This window comes from Lottia gigantea, assembly GCF_000327385.1.
Source record: "Lottia gigantea unplaced genomic scaffold LOTGIsca_177, whole genome shotgun sequence".
NCBI classification, from domain to species: Eukaryota; Metazoa; Mollusca; class Gastropoda; family Lottiidae; genus Lottia; species Lottia gigantea.
Window position 1 is genome coordinate 210,177 of NW_008708262.1, and position 20,203 is coordinate 230,379.

Genomic DNA, 20,203 nt, shown 5'->3' on the forward strand with positions numbered 1-20,203 from the left:
ATTTGGATTGAAAGTTGGTAAGTTGCGAGAGTTGGATTTGTTTGGGGTTCACCTGAATGTTCACTACTCGTAAGGGAAAAATTGTCCATTTAAAAATCAAAGTTAGGTTGGATTTTCTGAAATGTTTTAGCTGTCATAAATGTATTGACTTAAATAGAGAATTCACATGAAAAAATGTTGGTTTTGAAATGTCCAGGGCCTAGAAATAACGACTTTTCTTGAGTTACTAAACGTTTCTAACAAAATACAGTGGATTATATCCGACTTTTTAATTGAGGGTATTCCATCTTTAACCCATTGTAAAATGGCTCCTAGTTCATCAAGCAAGTTAGACAAATGACTTGAAGACTTTGAGAGCAAGAAGTTGAACGCAGTCTGTGGCTTTGAAGAAATTAAAGATGACCATGCTCAGTACATTGAAGGAATACTGGCGACGAAGCCCTCAGAGAAACGAGTTCCTAAACTAGATAAGTAAATATTTCAGAGAAGGACGGGGACTGTACAGACTGTCTTTCATCAGCGAGCGATAGTCTCACGGCCAAGGTATTACGAACTCTGTCTAAAACCTTGACATCATTAGACACTTTTCTTCTATCACAGAAAGTTGTTAATGTAATGTTGAGTGCTCTGATTGGCTGTATTTACAAGAGTACAATCCAATTATATTTAAAGATTTACAAACTTCCGTGATACAAGAAATGTGCCTGATGTCAAGGTATTAAACGGAGTTTGCTGTAGGCCTATATTGACAATGTGAAGGTGGATCGTCTTCGGAAAGTCATCTCCCCTCACGTCTTCACAATGTCAAGCTAGTACAGCTTCATACCTTGACTTCAATTACCACCTTCTTATATCACAGAATGCAACGATTTGATTGGATTGTTCTCAATCAAATACTGCAAAAACCAGAGCCCTCGACAGAAAAAATTACCTAAGGCATTCATCTTCACATTGTCAGGATATAGCGAGCTCCGTCTTATGCCTTGATACATTAGGTACATTTCTTGTATCACGGAAGTTTGTAAATGCAGCAATTTGATTGGATTGTACGCCAGCAGATACTGCCAATCGGAGCCCTCAACGCTGCATTTACAACCTTCTGTGATTTTTTTTTTAGATCCAGGACAATAAAAAACCAATTACAAAATGCTGAAAAGTTCTAAACTTTGTATTTTTGGGCAAGAACGTAGGGTGGGCATTGCATTATCCTATCAGCGTTAAGGTTTTAACAACGCATTATTGATTATGACGTCATAATAGTGTTACATAACAATGCTTACATTATTCAATACTTTGTTGGAATACCAAGACGTATAGAGTCATTTGGTTTAAAATTTATTAAATTTTCACTGTGCAAAACGTTTTAACGTAATAAAAAGTCGGCAAGTAATACATTTTTGAGTTGATCGTTATCAAAGTTATGAAAATTTGCTAAAACATGGATGGTTTGCTGTTCCCGTAGAAAGACATGATCTGTTGGAAAAGAAGTCTGGCTTTGGAATGAGTGGGAAATGCAAAGAGATCTTCCAAATGGCAGAGCCCAAAGACGACAAATGAAAACTAATGAACTTGTCGGTTTCATAGAAAGAGCCGACGAACGCTGGTAAATGCCGGGGTAAGTTTTATCTCAATTTTAAAATTCAAAACCGTAAATATATCAATAAAATAATGCATTATGAAGATCTGCGGTGTCCGGTGCGGAATAATAGCTACAAACAAAAATACATGAAATGAACACACGAGGTACGATACACGATGCGTTTCTTCTATTTTCTACTGTATCGATAATCTCCCAGCGTATACCTCGTCTATTCGCATCTTTATATGTAAATCTAGCCTTTTAATATTGGTAACACAAGGCATTTTCCAAATCAGCTCTCCTGAAAATGGATTCATTGAGGAATTTGAGTCTCAACATCATTAAGATTGAGGTGTTGTCAAACAAGATTCTTGTTATGTTTTTTTTTTCAAAGTCTTTCAAACAGTAGCGGCTCCAGTCTGGCGAAACTGGGGGTACAAATCGGTGGAGCAGACTGACATAATAGTGGCACAACTGTCGAGGTTGAGATTGTAAATGCGGCAGCTCTGTAGAAGCGAATAGGCACAAATCTTCTATAGAGCGTCTGAGATGGTTTCTTCAAAATTTTTGAAAAAGGAAATTGACTAGGTGAATTCTGACACAAATGTTGGCCAAAAACTTATAGAAATCATATTTTTGAATTTGTTAAAAAATAAATGGGGGTACAAGCCATTTTTTCTAAGCGCTGCCAAATGACGAATTTTTATAAATATTTTGTTATCATCATTTCAGAAAAAATCCCCAAAGAAACCCCGACATGAAGGAGCCATCAACAATCTTATTGAACAGGGCTGGTCAGTAGCTAAAACAAGACGGCATCAGATAACAATGGTCAAAGTTCCTGAATCAACATCGACTGTGAATGCACCAAATAATTTCGGTTTTTTAAAAAAAATTCTTTGACAGAACCTTCTAAGACGCTCAATCGGAGGCTTGCGACAAATGGCGCTTCAACAAAGGTGCCTCATTTTGAATTCAACATTCAACTACAGACGTCTGGCAAAACATTGTCCCCGATACACATGAAAAATTGAGAAAACCTATTTACAATCCCTTTAAGTTAGTCTGTACCCCAGCCTCGGGACGCTGGCGCCAATTAAGATAGAAGTGAAAAGTGGCAAAAATCTCATAACTAGGTTAGAAATTCGGGCATTCTCAGATATTTCCAATTTTAATCAATTCACAACTCGATATATACGTTAGGAATATCTTTTGAAATTCAATAGTTTTTTTAAGTTCAGACGTTTATTAACAAATTAAAAGAAAAATATCACAGATTTTAATATACCATTCAATAATATATAATATACATTTAAAGAAAAATCTTATATCATATATATATAGGTGCTAAGGGTCAAGAATCTATAGGGCATACAGGGGAGTGGGGTTGAAATTTGTTAGTTTGGTCAGGCTGAACAGCATCTTCATAATGTCAAGCTCTTACGAACTGCATCTAATACCTTGACATCATTAGACATTTTTTTTTCTTGTATCACGAAATGCAGCAATTTGACTGGATTGTATACTAGTGACTACAACCAATCAGAGCCTTTGACTTAAAGCCTGTAATAGAGTAAGCCATCTGTCGTATTTGCAAGCCTACAATCCAACTGAATCAAGAAAAGTGCCTAATGATGTCAAGGTATGAGACACAGTTCGAAAAGCTTGACATTATGAAGATTCTTTATTTTTCAACTACAATCTAAGTGCTCTACAATTAATATAAATATACAGAAAACAATAAATATAATTTAGATATGATTTTAACACATATATACAATTATTTATATTTATACCAATACTTGTGTATATTTATACCAATACTTTGGTACCATCATATAATGCTTTAAAGGGAACATCTCAGGATTATATTTCTGAATTCAGAATAATATTTAAATTGCTAGATGATGGTATATTTATCACTGCAAAGTCATCATAAGACTCTTGTTACTTATTGAATCTGAAATTACAATTAGACCAAACTTTTGTTCTGTTTTTTATTAGCTTTTCTTTTTAGCCACTTCAGTTAGGGTCTAAAGACGGCTTTCTTGAACATTCGTCAATATCATGACACTGCCAGCCAATGAAATTCTTGCCCTCTCCACTGCTGGGATTTTGTGATGCAAACAAAAGGTGTATTCTGAGAAGCATTAGACACTAATTGAAATGAAATGAATGGAGTTTTACGTCCTGCTTTTCTGCCCCAAAGTCCCTAACTGAAGTGTCTATATTAAAAATAAAAGCTAATAACAAAAGTTTGGTCTAATTTTAATGTGACTGTAGTTTTTTAATAGAAGAAATTCAGTAAAATTTGATTCGCTTCTGTAAGTAACAGTATAGTAACTTTTCCACTTTTGTTTCTTATATCAAGTATTCTATACCAAGGGAAGAAAGTTTGTTTAAGATGAAGGTGGTTCTTCTTCTGTGCTTGAAGGCTTACCCTCAGCACTGGAAGATATATCTGTGGAACTGGCGGGCTTATCGTCTGCAGTGGATGGCTTTTCTTCTGCACTGACTGGCTTATCTTCTGCAGTGGCTGGCTTTTCTTCTGCACTGGATGGCTTATCTTCTTCAGTGGATGGCTTATCTTCTGCAGTGGATGGCTTATCTTCCACTTCAACAGGCTTATCTTCTGCACTGACTGGCCTTGCTTCTGCACTGGATGGCTTATCTTCCACAATAGATGGCTTAGCTTCTGCACTTGATGGCTTATCTTCTACAACAGATGGCTTATCTTCTACAACAGATGGCTTATCTTCTACAACAGATGGCTTATCTTCCTCAACAGATGGCTTATCTTCTACAACAGATGGCTTATCTTCCTCAACAGATGGCTTATCTTCCTCAACAGATGGCTTATCTTCTACAACAGATGGCTTATCTTCTACAACAGATGGCTTATCTTCCTCAACAGATGGCTTATCTTCAGCACTGGATGGCTTATCTTCAGCACTGGATGGCTTATCTTCTGCAGTGGAGGGTTTAGCATTCTTGTTGATCAAATCTTCAGTGGATTTATGAATTTCTTTATGGGCTGCCATCACATATCGTCGTTGATTACTTCGCACTAAATTAAAAAAAAAAATTAAGTTTAAATTTTAGATGTAAGCTAAGACACATGAATAAAATTTAAACAACCCAGGGCTGCATCAGGCCTAATTAAGTCACCCATTGTTATTATTGTCCTTATAACTATTAGCTTAAAGCTGCTGTGCTAGCTAATTGTGCTTATCCATCTCAAGTCTGATGAGAGTTTGATATCCAATACATACTGAGAGTATAAGGAAAATTTGTGGCAATTTGATTCAGAATAAATAAACAAAGTAAGCCCCTGATGTCAGACATCTTCAGCTGCATCTAATACCTTGACTTCATAAAACTCTTTTCTAGTTGTAAATCCAGTGGTTTGGATTTTATGCCTGCGAATACAGCCAATCGTAGCCATTCTTTCAGCTGAGAGTTCTGATTGGCTGTATTCACTATGGTCGAAACAATTTCATGCATTAAAGAATTAAGTGTTACCCTGTATCTTACCTTTTTCTCTCATAGTTTGTTTCTGTGCTTCAGGTAGTAAGAAACAGTGAACTAAATCTGCTACAATTTCTTCAGATTCAAGTTGTGTTCTCCTGAAAACAAAATTTTTGAGTTTTAAGAAGAAGAATAGTAACCTACAAATTTGGTTCTGGGGGAGGCGGATTACAACCTCCCTTTGAGATCCTATTGACACCTACATTCTTGACAACTTCCAACAGTAAGAATGAACACAAGAACATTGTTCTAGTCACATCCCAAGATTTTTATCACAATTCCTTACTTCTACATGTTCTTAAGTGCTTAAAGCTAAGATTCTATATACGAGTTATGCGGACATAAATGACCCTTGCGGATCCGTCATGCGTAAAATTTGATTCCATATGTGCGTTAAACGTATGCGTTATCTTTTTTTTGACGCACGGGCTTCTAGATGGATGCTTTGGTGCATAAAAAAGACGGGGAATACGTCACATTTGAGAGATCTCCGCGCTGAAAGGCGTCCGGATGCGTCAAAAATCGCTACACCCGGTGATTTTTTTGTTGACGCATGATGGAGACCATTTGACGGATACCGCATCCGCATATATGGAATCATACCCTCTTAAGCCAACAATTCGATTTTTAACGGACGACGCATGACGCGGCATCTTAGCTTAATAGTGACAATCGTTGGATGAGTATCGTATAGTGTATCGAATCGCAACTTCAATAATCGTTGCAGCCCTAATATACACAATAACCAACAAGACTCGGGCAGTCAGTGTTTACAGGAGCAAATGCCATTTGGAGATTCGTGTGAATTTTTAGACCTGTGGGTGTTTCGCTAATTATCTAAACCAGTTTTAGCAAATATCAAGTATTTTTTGAGTAAGATATGGCTTACCTGTCCTCAATTTCATAAGCCAGATCATTGATCTTCTGAGCTTGTTCTTGTATTTCTTCTCTAGCTTGATTATCAGCAGTAGTATTAACAGCTCCTATTATTATACTCTCTAGATAACTATCTACTGTATTCTGATGTACTTTTATAACCTACCATTGTCAAAATAATTTTCATTATACATTGGTTATTCATTAACATTAAAGATGGGTTCCCTTACTTTCTAATGACTTGGAAATATATCAGTTTGTCTCACATGTCCATAACTAATTCATAATTAGCTAAATTGGAAGAGAATTACCAGCAGAATGAAAAAACGAACATATTTTGCAATTAAATTAAATTTCATTTACCTGTTTGAAAATTTCATCCTGCTCTCTACGTCTTCTCTCTTCAACTTGTCGTCTGCCACTTTCTTCAGCTTCACGAATACGCCTCTGTCTCTCAGCTAACATTGAGAAGGCATGAATTCTTCTTTCTTCTTGCAGACGGATTAATTCTTTACTGAGGAAATCTAACATATGACCAACACTAGAACCTTCCATGTTACCCAGAGATTCATCAACTAATGCTTCCTGTAAACCAATCAACATAATTTAATTAATTATTTAACATATTGATTTCTCAATGTCTTTATTTAATTAAATAAGATTCAATCAAGTTGTATTTATGGCCTTAAACTTTTATTAGCTTTTTATTGAATGAAATGAATGGAGTTTTACATCCTACTTTTCTGCACCATGTGGGCTAATGAAGATGGAGCTTTTCATTATAGCAATTAGAAAAATATCAATGGGAAAACAGCAAAATCCAAACTGAAATGGCCTTTCTTGTGTTTTTATCCAACTAAAATTAAATTTTTCATCTTGCATCCACTCAGTAATCAATCCTATGTAGGATTTTATGACTTTACGAAAATGTGACGAAAGTGTGGAATTTGACAGAGAAATAGCAAAGTTTTGACAATCGATTGTAAGATTTTTTTTTAAACTGGATCATATGTTCTTATTTTGGTACCTATAGTATGGCGGATGTCCATTTATCAACTCAAATGCATGAAATCAACGTAATATAGTTTGGACAGTAAGTAAGATAATCCATATTTCCAACATCGATAGAATAAGGTGAACAAAAAGAAATTTGTCTTTTCTTGAGACACTGCCATATATAGAAAAGACATTTATAGAAATATGAAAATAAATTTCTAGTTTGATATATTTTTAAAGGAATTATGCAATTTTCATATATTTCTAGTACTTCTGAAGACTATTTACATATATTCAAGATCCAAATCAATCCCCCAAAATGATGCACCTGTCCCTTTAAGCATTAGTTACAGATCACCAGCTGACTGCATGCTTGAAACATACCTTATGTTCGTGTAATCTTCGTTGACGTTGTAATGCTAAGGTGGTTGTCATTTCTTGTTTCTTTTGTAACTGTTCAGCTTCTTGTAGAGCATGGGTACTTCTTAATTCCTTAATTAATTCTATTCTCTTCTCCTTTCCTTCAAACATCTACAAAATATCAACAAGATGATAATGGAGTTTTACATCCTACATCTGCACCTTATTGTGCTAATGCCTTGAAGTAAACAATCAGGGAAATTTTGCTACTATAACAGCATCTAATGTCTCTCTTGTGATTTTCAACTGTTGAGGACTAAAAATAAGATGCTTTTTCCAAGTCTGACCGAAAGAAGATGAAAATGTAGTTTTATATCCTACTATTCTGCATCTAATCCACCTAGCCAATGCAATGCCATGCAGTGAACAATCAGGGAAATTTTGCTACTATAACAGCATCTAATGTCTCTCATGTGATTTTCAACTGTTGAGGACTAAAAATAAGATGCTTTTTCCATGTCTGACCGAAAGAAAATGAAACTGTAGTTTTATATCCTACTATTCTGCATCTAATCCACCTAGCGATTGCAGTTCCATGCAGTGAACAATCAGGGAAACTTTCCAAGCATTCAATGTCTCTAGTCTCTCATGTAATTTTCAACTTTTGAGGACTTTACATGCACAGCTGGTATAGGATATTGCCCAAAAATAAAATGCTTTTACCATGTCCGACCGAAAGAAGATGAAAATGAAGTTTTACACCCTACTATTCTGCATCTGATCTGTCTAGCCAATGCAATGCCACACAGTGAACAATCAAGGAAATTCCATGTCCCTTGTGACTTTTGCAAGAATTGAAACCAAGACCTCAAAGTTAGAGAACAAATATACTCTTCGGTTTGAAGAAATCAGAAGACAAACATGACAATAACATCAAAAATTGAGTTAATAAAACCTCCGTATTAAAGATGGATTTTCTTATTTTTTAGTGTCAAATTAAACAAACTATTTGATTAATTGATGTTTCTAATGATTTATCATGTATTCTTAATCATATCATTATGTTCTTATTGCATATAATTAAGAGTTTTAACCAGTATGAACGGTCTGGATAAACAAAAAAACTTTTGACTTTTTGACCTTTCTTAATCGGTCACTCATTGGAATTTTGCTGGTAATTCTCTACTAATTTAGCTAATTATGAATTAATTATGGACATGTGAGACAAACTGGTATTTTTCCAAGTCATTAGAACATCTCTTCTTTCTATTCATAAAAGTATTAGCATTTTCATTTTCATAAATGAAAATAAGGGCACCCATCTTTAAAGTACGATTAGCCGCCAAAAATTGTAATGGCTGATTATAAAATCTTACCATGTTTTGTATGGCTCTACCTCTGATAACTTGTTGTAAGAAAATAGTAGCTAATTCTCTTTCCTCTTCTTCCTTTAAATATTGAAATGAAAATAAATTTAATATCCACGAACAGAATATCTTTTCTCCAATTTATCAAGCCAATTAAGTAAAGAGGTTTTCTACATTTTTTATGCATATCGGGGACACTGATAGCATCAATTTACATCATTCCAATTTTCAATCAGATGCCTGCAATTCCACTAACTGTTTTATGAAGCCAATAATCGCAAAATATGCTTTATCACATAAGGCTATTTGCGATTAGTGATGTCATCAAAAACTAAGGTATGATTGGTCAAATGGATGGTGTACCTGTCTCTTTAAAAGATATTTATATGAATATTATTACCTCTGATGGAACTTCAACTGATGGTGTTGGTGGACGTGGAACTGGTTTTTCAATTTTCTGTAAAAATCTTAATGGTTTCAGCTCTTCTTTACCTTTAGTTTTAGCTTCTTTTAAGGCCTGAAATAAATCAAACGTGCGTCTGCTTATTAGTCCTTATCATAAAGAGTACAATGTAATTTTAGACCTTCCTTCAATTTTAGCTATGATCTAGTTTACTTCAAATCTAAACAGAAAATAAATCATATTCTTGTGTATTGCAGAGGCTTATAAATTATGAAGAGGAAGACTTCAAAACAAGTACAACTATGATTGATGTATTATGCTAATCAAATTGGACTTGTATAAGAAGTGATGAACTCAGAACCACCATTGATACTGAAATACTTCACTAAAATCTACGATAAAAAATTACCTCATGCATTTCAATTAATTCTCTTTCCTGTCGGTATTTACGTTTGATAAAACCAGCTTTAGTCACAGTTTTAGGTTTAGGTGCCTTCACTCTTGGTGCGGTTACAAAATCAGGCAAAGAGGCTTCAAGTTCTAATAATCCTGCAATGAAACAATCTTATTCTAATATCTAGATCTAATGATTAAAATTATCAGGATACAGGATAAAATAATATTATATCTATGTATCATCAGCACTAATTACTTTTCTGCATGCTAGGGGATGAACTATGGGAATCTTCTGCTCAAAGGAAAAACATTTTTAGTGGAGAATATTCTTTCAAATCACATGAAGCATAAAGGCTGTTTCTGTGACTTGGTGGGAAATTTTTGGTTAATATAATGCCATCGATAGGGTCTGGTGACTAGTTCATAATATACATGACAACAAATGTTTTTAAAAAACGTTGTTTGTATTTAAACCCAAAAGATAGTCTGCAACTATTAAATGACACATATTATTAGTCTTATGTTATGGCCATTTATGGCTCTCAAGTCTTTAGTAGCCTATTGATGCTGGACAAAAGAATTTTAGTTCAGATAGAAAAAGAAATTACATCGGCTCTTGTTCGATTTCCAACTGTCAAGGGATCTTTAACGTGCACAGCCTGTAGCACAACAGGCCTCGGTTAATTGTCCTAACCAAACAACAAGACACTTTTTCCATGTCAGCGCCTGTTACCTGCATCACTGACAGGGGGAAACTGGGTAAGATCAGACTGAACTGGCATTATTTACATACCTTGATAAGTAGAAAGATGTCTGGATTTTACCACAAACTGTTCTGAGCCACGATCTAAGAAAATCCCTATCCTAGTTTTAGGCGCATATGTCTGACTACCAAATTCAGAATAATCATTGACAATATTTCTTCTTTCTAATTTCCCTTCAATATTCCTTCTCTTTTCTGTTAATTTTCGAATGGCTGTGAAAGAAGAATAAATAAAAAATTAGGAACACTTTGGAACGCATTTCTCATGAAGAATTGAAAAGATTCTAGTGAAGCAGGGAGACAATTATTCCTCCTTATTATTAACATCCAACCATGAAACACCCAGTGCCATGCTTTAGTTTATGTGATAAAATTCTGCGTTACATTTTTCAATGTTTTGCAGTGTGTAAATGAAATGAAATTTCGTCCTACTTTTCTGCACCATGTGGACTAATGCCGGCATTGAACCCCGGATCTTCAGGTTAGTGAGCAAGCATCTAACTAACAGAGCCACCATGGATCCGTTTGCAGTGTGTAATGGAGGAAAATATACAAATAGCTGCAGAATAGGACTACTCATATTTGACTTCCAACTCTTGCTCAAATGAAGACAGTCCCTCTGATAAAGAAAAGGGCATTTTTCGAGGATTTCACATACTAATGGAAAAATCCACAATACTAGCTTACTTTTAATATGCTCATTTCGGATTTTCTTGACTCTAGATTCTTTGACTTTCTGTTTCTTTCTCCATAATTTATCTAATCTTTTACTGTTTAAATCTTGATGATTTTCTTCTCTTTGTTTTAATAATTTCTTCAAAACTTCTAATCTAGCTTCTTGAAGTCTGAAATACCCCAAAAATATCTTTATTTTGTTCAATGTGCACATTTTGCCTGAGCGTTGCCCAATATATTTTTGTTAGGAATCAGTTTGCATTTAAGGGAGTACCTTCACTAACTGTTCGACCAATAATATCTTAGTTTAAAAAACATGAATTTTTTAAGCTTACATAATCAGTAACAGTGTTAACAGCTCATTGTCGAAATTTGAGTCTTTAAATCCATGTGTTTCCATAATTATTCACATTTGAAAGTTAAAAATTCAACTTGAATTTTAGTGAGACTATGCCTTATTTAGAAAACACATATCGTGGGTGACAGCTTGAAACCTTGTATAACGATATCTGACCTGGAATTACTTTCCGAGAAAAACGCAAAAAAATATTTTTACGTGTATTTTGCTAAAATCTTTTTGATTATTTTTCTTACCGCTATACATGGTTTTCATTCTTGGAAAATTTAAACCTTGTATAAAAATTCGAGATCACCGGCCTATTCAACCAATAACTCGTATAATAATACAGTATACGAGGTTTTTCGTCTTATAACCTCGTATAATAATATATTTTACGAAGTTTTAAATCTGACTGTTTATATACGTGTTATTTAATTAGTGCTTTTTGAGTTATTTAGAATCAAGCTAAGAATACGAGGATTTGATCACAAGATCCGCGCTTTTACGAGCTTTCGAACGGTACCAAAAAGTCAAAATGACCAAATATGGCATATACGAGGTTTCAAGCGGTCACACAGAATATATATATATATATATAGAAATAATCGATTTTTAAGCAGAGATCATTTTCTATTCAATGAAGCCCTAACTTCGGTTTTGAAATGGGTCAATGTGACTCATGTTGCTATGCCAGATCACATCAAAATAAATGCCCACCTTTCAATTTCTTGTTCTCGTAAAGCCCATTCCTTTCTTTCCATATCATCCATCATTTTTCTACGTTTATCTAACTGTGATGTATCACTAAGGGGTGGTAAGGTAGCTTCCCACGCTCTCTTAGCTCTAGCTCTTTCTATCATTTCAACTTCAGCTAGGCCTGCTGGTAATCCTCTACCTGTAATAAAAATATATATGTCTAATGAATGAATGAATGGAGTTTTATGTCCTAGTTCTCTGCACCATGTGATGTAATGAAGAGGGGCAATGCCATGCAGGGTACAATGAGGGAAATTTTGCCAGGACAGCGGCATTAGCCTGCTCTTTTTCGATTTCCAACTGTCAAGGGATCTTTAACGTGCACCGCCTATAGCACACGGGGCCTCGCTTTATTGTCCCATCTGAACGACTAGACGCTTTTTCCATGTCTACCTCTCTTACCTGCATCCCTGACAAGGGGGAAACTGTGTTGAAAATCCGAAGGTATTGAACACTAGACCTTCAGTTTAGCGAGCAAGCATCTAACTCACTGAGCCACCGCGGCTCCCGAATATATGTCTAGAAAGCTTAAGTATAGGGCATAGCATAGTAAAAATTCCTGTTTCTGAAACTAAGGTATGATTGGTCGAACAGATAGTGAAGGTGCCCTTTTAAGGCAAATTTATTCTCCTTACACCCAAACATCAATATAAATCTATAACAAGATGTATAATAACCTACCATAAGATAATGTGGCCAGTGTAAGTAATTCAGGAGCTGTACCAGGTTGTACCACATATTCTGGCGTATAGGGATCAGTCTGAGCCTCAGAATCACGATAATCTGTTTGAGTTTCAGTAGTTTTTGTAGGTGGGGTAGGGGGACGTTCCACATGACCCTGTTCTTGACTTGATAGTGGATCTTGTCTGAATAAAATTTTGAAATAATGACAATAAAAATCAATAAAACATGGGTAAAACCTGGAAAGGGGTACAGGTAAACAAAACTTAGCAGAGAAGCATCACAAATTAATGTTCCCTTTTTCAATGTCCTATGGCACTTCATGATGGCTTATCATCCATGTCAGCTTTTATCACCTATATCACTGACAGTGGTTGAATTTTAGAGCGTTCACATACATTTTACTTTTGTATATTATTTACATGCAATAAAAGCATTTATGCCCCTTTTGCTCAAAGGTCTAAGAGTCCCTTTTATGTAAGCTTCTTAGAGTAATTGCATAGTGAATAACTTTAATCACATATGGATAACAATTATGAATATAACAAAAAAATGTAATATGGATAACAATTATGAATATAAGAAAAAATGTAATATAGATAACAATTATGAATAACAAAGAGACAAGGCCTACCTGGCTGTGGCTAGCAGAACTTCAGGAGGAACTTGTTGTAAGAATGGAATCATAGGCCTGAAAAAAAATTGACATATGAAAAAAGCGCAAATCTCTTTAGTCATTATGAGTGAGCCTTTTTTTGGCTGTAGAATTTTGCTCACAATATATGACGTCCATTTTCAAATATACTCACTGAGATTTATGTTGAAAATGACCTGAACTTGTGGTGGACAAAAAAAGATTTAGATTTATATATTTCATACTAATAATTTGTTTAAAACCCTGAATCTCTTTCCGGGATACTTGTTTCCCTAAAGGTGCAGGCACACGAGAGGTCTTGGTTGGAGATTTTTGTCGCCGATTAGAGTCGAGAGTAAAATCTCAAGTGTGTCTGTACTTAAACATTAAGCATCCCCGACAGGATTTATAATGTTAAACAAGTTTGATAATTGTCTCCGATAGTTTTATTGTTTGCAAGATAGATCGTAATCATCTAATGAGATTCATTTCCTTTCAACCTACTGGAGATTTTTGTCTCCTCGTGTGCCCTTGCCAGTTGGTGAAACTAATGATAAGACTCTAGTCTCTGACGCAAAAATCTCCCACAAGACCATTCGTGAGCCCACATCTTTAAAGGTGCTAGGGATAACTACATTGGGTAGGGTTTGCCAAGACTAAATTGTTTTGTTTCTGATCAGTAAAACAAAACCAGGACCTCAGGAAAGGATAAAAAGTGTCTAGAAGAATGTCAATCTCAATAGATTAAAAACATGTGGTGCACCTACCGTTTAGCATACTTGTATCTGTTTCTACCAGTAACTTCTGCATCAGGAAAGACTTTCTGAGGTACCTGTACTGATGGATCATAATTAAATCTACAAAATATAATGAATGACAATTCTTAATCTTACATGTATTTTTAGGGAAAATGTGAAGCATGCAGGCATACATGTGTAATCTACCAATGTTGTCGGGTTTCTACCGCTTTTGCATGTTGTCTACCGCTCTACCGGCGGGATACCCGATTCTACCGATTTTGGGGTTTTTTATTGATCAAATTTTTACGGGGCCTACCGTTTTCAATGTCCAAATTCTTTACCATAAATCAACAAAATATCTATCATTACTTGTATCTTGATCGTTGGTAACACGCGTTAATCTCATCATGTAATAATATTATCTTTGCTGGACTGATGCAGGGAGTTTGTTTAAAATATTTTGAGGCTTTTAAAAAAATATATTTTTTTTTGCTTTGTGTTTATAATCTTTTTTAAGCATCATGAATAGAACAGAAAATTTAGATTCAGGCTAAAACTGTTTTAAAGAAATACATTCAACCAATTTTTATACCATTTAGAAACTTCTACATGGTACAGCTACCTACTGCATTTTTTCAAATGGTATTCTTATTTTGAACTCTCAGCAATTAATGTTTCCATTAAATGTAATGTGTCAACATATTTCTCTATAATTAGTCGTTTAGTTTACTCAAATCTGTATGCTACTTTTCAAACAGCTTCCAAAATGAATAACGAACTTAAAGATAGTGGACCATAGACATTTACGCCCACCACGGCATGCGGATGGTAAAAACGAAACATCCATTTTAAGTTTCATCAAAATCGGTTAAAAACTAAGAGAGTAATAGCATATTCAAGATTTTCGGGCAAGGGCAATAACTCTTCTTCTAACGGTCGAAAATAGCTCAAATTCGAACTTGATCTTCGTTTTATGAATATGTATACACATACCGAATTTCATTTGATTCCATCCAAAAATCTACGGACAGACAGGGGTGCCGACAGAATACGTCCACATAGACAGATGTGGGCGTATATAAAAAAACCATACGTAATGTTTTTAAATATTTTTGGCATTACAAAATTAGCGGCTGGATTTTTTAAGTTAAATCTTTCAGAAATGTTAAAAGGGCATGTTTCTCTAGATTTTGGAATGGTTTTCACAAATTTGAACAAAAATTTTTTTCGCCCAACACAAAAAGCGGAATGTTCTTTGAAGCAATGCAGGAAGCTGAGATCAAGTTATCAGCTGGTAAAACACATATTCAGATGATTCCCACCAATTTTTTTTAAATAATCTTACGTTTTATATCTGATCAAAGCATCACGTTGTTGGTCAGCATACCCTCTCCATTGTCGAGATATAAACTTAGGAACTGGATCATTGACTTCAAGACGCATCTGAAATCTTGGATGATGTCGCAGTTCACTAAACATAGTTTTAGCATTTGGAACCAGTTTCTGAAAATATGATGCAATAAGATAAACAAAAACCTGGACTGTAGCACAGTGAGAGGTATGAATTAATTTTAAATTTGAAACATTCGGATGCCTTTTTTGAGATTTCTTGGGTATTTATGTAGGTAAAAGGTATGTGCTTTCAAATGGAGAAACCATTTTTTGGTCGATATGGTTCAAAGAAATGTATACAATGTACGAATGTAAGCTTACAGCCCGCCCAATGCATTCAAGCACTGTAGGAAGCCATACTTGCAAACCAAAAAAAACTTACAACTCTATCTGAGCTGGTATGAGCTTTAAACGTAGCCCTTGCATGATCTCTTTCACTAGCAACATTGTGTAATGGATCTGAAAAAGATAAAAAAAAAATTTCATTTTAAGAAGCATGACTTTTTATTTGCATGTCATGCCATTTGCAGTAAGAGATATTTTCCAAGAGGTTTTTAATGTGCTAGACCTAGCCTATTAGACCAATGGTCACGAATGACAGTTCTGTTCAAAGCGTGGTAGAGTTAAAGGGAGTTTACTGAGAATATAAATCTATTGTCTTTGTATTACTGGGTTATACTACGTCTTAGAATGAACATTAAAATTAAGTTAAATTAAAATTTAAGAATTTTAAACTTGGCGAATAAGAGCCGGTAGATATCTGGTGTCATAAATAACATAACAGGATCCTTATATAATCCGATAAATCCAAAAAACTTAGTAATTATCCATAAATATGCAATTAACTATTGAAAAACACTTCATATCAAGATTAAACGTTTTTCAATAAATACTTAGTTTTATGAATTTTCAAATTTTTCAGATTTTACAGGGATTCTGTTATAACTTTATGACACCAGGTAAGTTCATTGATGAATATATACTCATATTGACCATTTCGAGAACTTAAATTTTATGTTCATTCTAAGACGTAGTATCACTTTAATGTAATTTAATGTATTAAATGAACAGAAAGGAAGGTTCACTTTACAGAGATCTTTTAAAGTCTATGATGTATGGATGTCATCACTCTACATTATTGTATTGAGCACTATTTTAACAGTGAAAATATATTGTTATTGTATTATTATAAGGTATTGAATCATTATCATGTCCACAATAGGCCAAATGCCGAAATGGCAATGCACAAAAATGTGATGTTTAATCTCTCAACAAGTAACTCAACAATCAGATCAGCGGTGACAATTTAAATCTACTCACCATATAAATAATCATATGTTCTCGATTGATTGACTGGTTGTCGCCGAACCGTTTGAGTTTGCGTTCGTGTCGCCATTTTCTAACGATCCTTGCGATCGAAAACCATAAATTCTCCTCAAAAGTTCTTTACCATTTTCTGACAACCATAACAATAAACAATATGGCCGACAGTAAACGTCGCCATGACTACGATGTGCGTCGACCTAGATTTTATTATCCAGACTCATTTATGATAAATTATAAACTTTGTATTTCAATATATATCACAACGACTAAATCTGTAAATTTATTTATCTGCTACATCATCAAAGAGTTGGAAGTTGGTGCCAAACAGTTATAGTTTAAGTTTCCATAAAGTGATAGATTAATCATTTCGTATCAAGTTAGCCTATTTATTCACAATTTGTACGATGCCATGGTAAGCAACAAATTTGACCTAGTTTTTGATTGGTGAATAATTTTTTCATTTAAAGTTATTTTGTTATCAAAATTTATGAATAAGTCTGCTTTCTCTATTTTTCTGATGGGTTAATCTTTCTTATAGGTAGGCTGACACATGCAAACTTGCAGTTTGAAAGAAGGTTAGTTACTATGACGACAAGTAAAAATAAATTGCAGTTGACCTCAAAGAAAATGGCGTCGGAAGTGTCGAGTTTCTGACAAGGACTCTAATTTGCCCTTTAACTTTCGAGTGCCGGTTTGTATTGTAGTTTTCTATCATATTTTTTAACTCTAGTACTAAGTAAAGTTCGCCTTAGATTCATTTTTCTTGAAATGTAGGAAACGGTTGCATGAAGTCATAGGTTAGGTCTTTACGAAAGCTGTCAAAATATGCGAATCCGAAGGAATTCGTCTGCACAGTTTACCAATTTTAGCTATATCTTGGCAAAATGTCAGTAACAATTGTCTCAAGATTATTGCTTCTTTGGGTTGATCCATATTTCATTTTAATTTCCTTTTTGATAAATGTTTGAAGTAGTGAACATTTTTCAAACTTTGATAAGAACATAACAAAACAGTTTTTATTAGGGCTAGCTTAGTTAAATCTAATATTAATAAATGTTAGGCTAAATCAGATGCATTACTGTATTATATATCATACAAAAGGTGAAGGCCTATCATCAAGATCCAAAGATTATTCTTTTTATACTGAGTTGTTACCTCATCTAATTTAGATTAGACTACAATTTTGCTGATAATTTTGTGTACGGTACTCTGTAAGCTTACATATAACATAGTCATCTAGATCTAACATATTTTCTACTAGGCGTAGTAGGCTACTGTATTGAATCTAATAACATTACTTATTACCAATCAAAGTGTGTCATTTAGAACCTGTTTCTTGGCTACGATCACCAATTGTGGGATAGCAAAATCCACAGAGCTTGTCATATTGCATTACCTTCAATTTCACTATATGGTACGAGTATCTCACAATTCGTTATCAAGAAACAGGTTCTACATTGATTAATATTTTTTTCACTGTTCTTGATCGGATACATACATCTAAATACATTTAAGACAATTTGCACAGTTTAAAGGGACAGGTGGGTCATTTTTTTTAACCAATCGCAGCTTAGTCAAAGAAACTGGTATTTTTTAAGTTGTCAGTAACGGTGTTCACAGCTTACGATCAAAATATTAGCCTTCAGATCTAGGTGTATCCAGAATGATAGTCTTTTTTAACTTTCTCTATTATCTCATATAGAAAAGACATATGTTTATATGGAAATAATACTAGTTAGTGAAAGTCCTAGTTTGAGATATTTTTGTAGGAATTATGCTATTTTCGTACATTTCTAGTATATCTGAACTCATTTACATACACTCAGGACCAAAGTCAACCCCCGAAACTGGCCCACCTGTCCTTTTAAATAATATGCAACAAAAAAACTTTTATACTTTTGAAAGTGATGTCTATGAATCAAAATAAGTTGAGTTCCAGAATAATGTTAAGAAGAAAAAGTAATTTAAGTGCATTATAAAGAGGTTTTCTAAATTTTTTATGTGTATCGGAGATACTCTTAGCAGCAATTTGCACAATTCCAGTTTTCAATCAGATGTCTGTGCTTCCTGCAATTCCGCTAAAACCAAGTTTAATGACGACAAAGGGCATATTTTGTGATTAGTGACGTCATCAAACATTTCTTTTTTTTATGGAATTGCAGGAACTACATGTGTCTGATAGAAATTTGGAATGGTGCAAATTGATGCTATCCATGATACAAATTTAAAATTTAAAAAATCTTTAACAGTTTCTTTAAGGTAATGAATCCAATTTTACTGTGTAGAAAAAGGCAAATATAAGATAAAAAGTAGCCTTTTTTTTTAAGTCATTTCAAATGACCATGAGTTGAATAAGTTAGCTGTCATTATTTTGTAATAACCATAGATTACTACAAGTAGATTTAAAGCCTAAGGCAGGGGTCATATTTGTTATACAACTGGTCAGAGTGAGTTATACTAAGTAATGTAATTAGTAACATTCCATTACTATGTATGTATCTATAATTATTTACAGGTTTAATACAGGCCTTACATATACTACAGAAAGAAATTAAATATACTTAAAGATGGGTTTCCTTATTTTTTAGTGTCAAATTTAGAAAACTATTTGATTAATTGGTGTTTCTAATGAATTATCGTGTATTCTTCATCATATCATTATGTTTTAGCCAATCATAAATGTCCATGTATGCACAATCTGGATGAACTAAAATATACTTTTTGACCTTTCTTGATCGGTCACTCATTGGAATTCTGCAGGTAATTCTCTTCTAATTTAGCCCATTATGAATTGATTATGGACATGTGAGACAAACTGGTATTTTTCCAAGTCATTAGAACACCTCTACTTTCTATTCATATAAGTATTAGCATTTTTATTTTCATAAATGAGAATAAAGGGAACCCATCTTTAATACACAAGGAACATTTATCTTGGGTCTTGTTTTTGAAATATTTTTCTAAGGAAATATTTATTGCATGGAATTTTCTTTAAAGTTCTTCCAACAATTAAAACTTAGCTGAGAAGATTTTATTGAAAGGGACAGATTCATCATCAGTTTGACCAATCATACCTTAGTCTATGAAACATGATTTTTCTTATAGTTAAGCTAATCAGTGATTATACAGCTCACAGTCGAAATTTGATTTGTAACTTATTTAAAGGGACAGGATTTTCAATCCTTTTGCCCAATCATACCATCGTACCAATCGTCACAGAGTTGGGAATTTTTTAGCTAAGCTAATCAGTAATAGCGTTCTCAGCTCACAGTCGCAATTTGAGCCTTCAAATCTATGTGTGTCCAGAATTGTCCATGTTTGAAAGTTCAAAAGACAACTTGTGTTTTCGTGAAACAGATGTTGCCATATAAAAGAAAAGACATAATGATTT

At 34.1% G+C, this 20,203-nt stretch overlaps 2 protein-coding genes across 2 annotated transcripts; both read right to left on the bottom strand.

The window, feature by feature from the left end:
• Positions 1 to 4,113: 4,113 nt before the first annotated feature.
• Positions 4,114 to 4,560, bottom strand: LOTGIDRAFT_88250 (hypothetical protein; the record flags this gene model as incomplete). Its single annotated transcript, XM_009051977.1, has 1 exon — positions 4,114 to 4,560. A coding segment is annotated over one exon (447 nt), but the record flags the coding sequence as incomplete, so codon positions are not given.
• A 15-nt stretch (positions 4,561 to 4,575) lies between these two features.
• On the bottom strand, positions 4,576 to 16,882 carry LOTGIDRAFT_142246 (hypothetical protein; the record flags this gene model as incomplete). The annotated part of the gene is made up of 17 exons (XM_009051991.1): positions 4,576 to 4,646; positions 5,114 to 5,205; positions 5,997 to 6,145; positions 6,347 to 6,564; positions 7,360 to 7,510; positions 8,716 to 8,787; positions 9,107 to 9,223; positions 9,519 to 9,658; positions 10,299 to 10,481; positions 10,956 to 11,113; positions 12,001 to 12,174; positions 12,717 to 12,905; positions 13,355 to 13,411; positions 14,122 to 14,211; positions 15,440 to 15,597; positions 15,869 to 15,945; positions 16,807 to 16,882. Coding segments are annotated over 17 exons (2,172 nt in total), but the record flags the coding sequence as incomplete, so codon positions are not given.
• Positions 16,883 to 20,203: the final 3,321 nt, after the last annotated feature.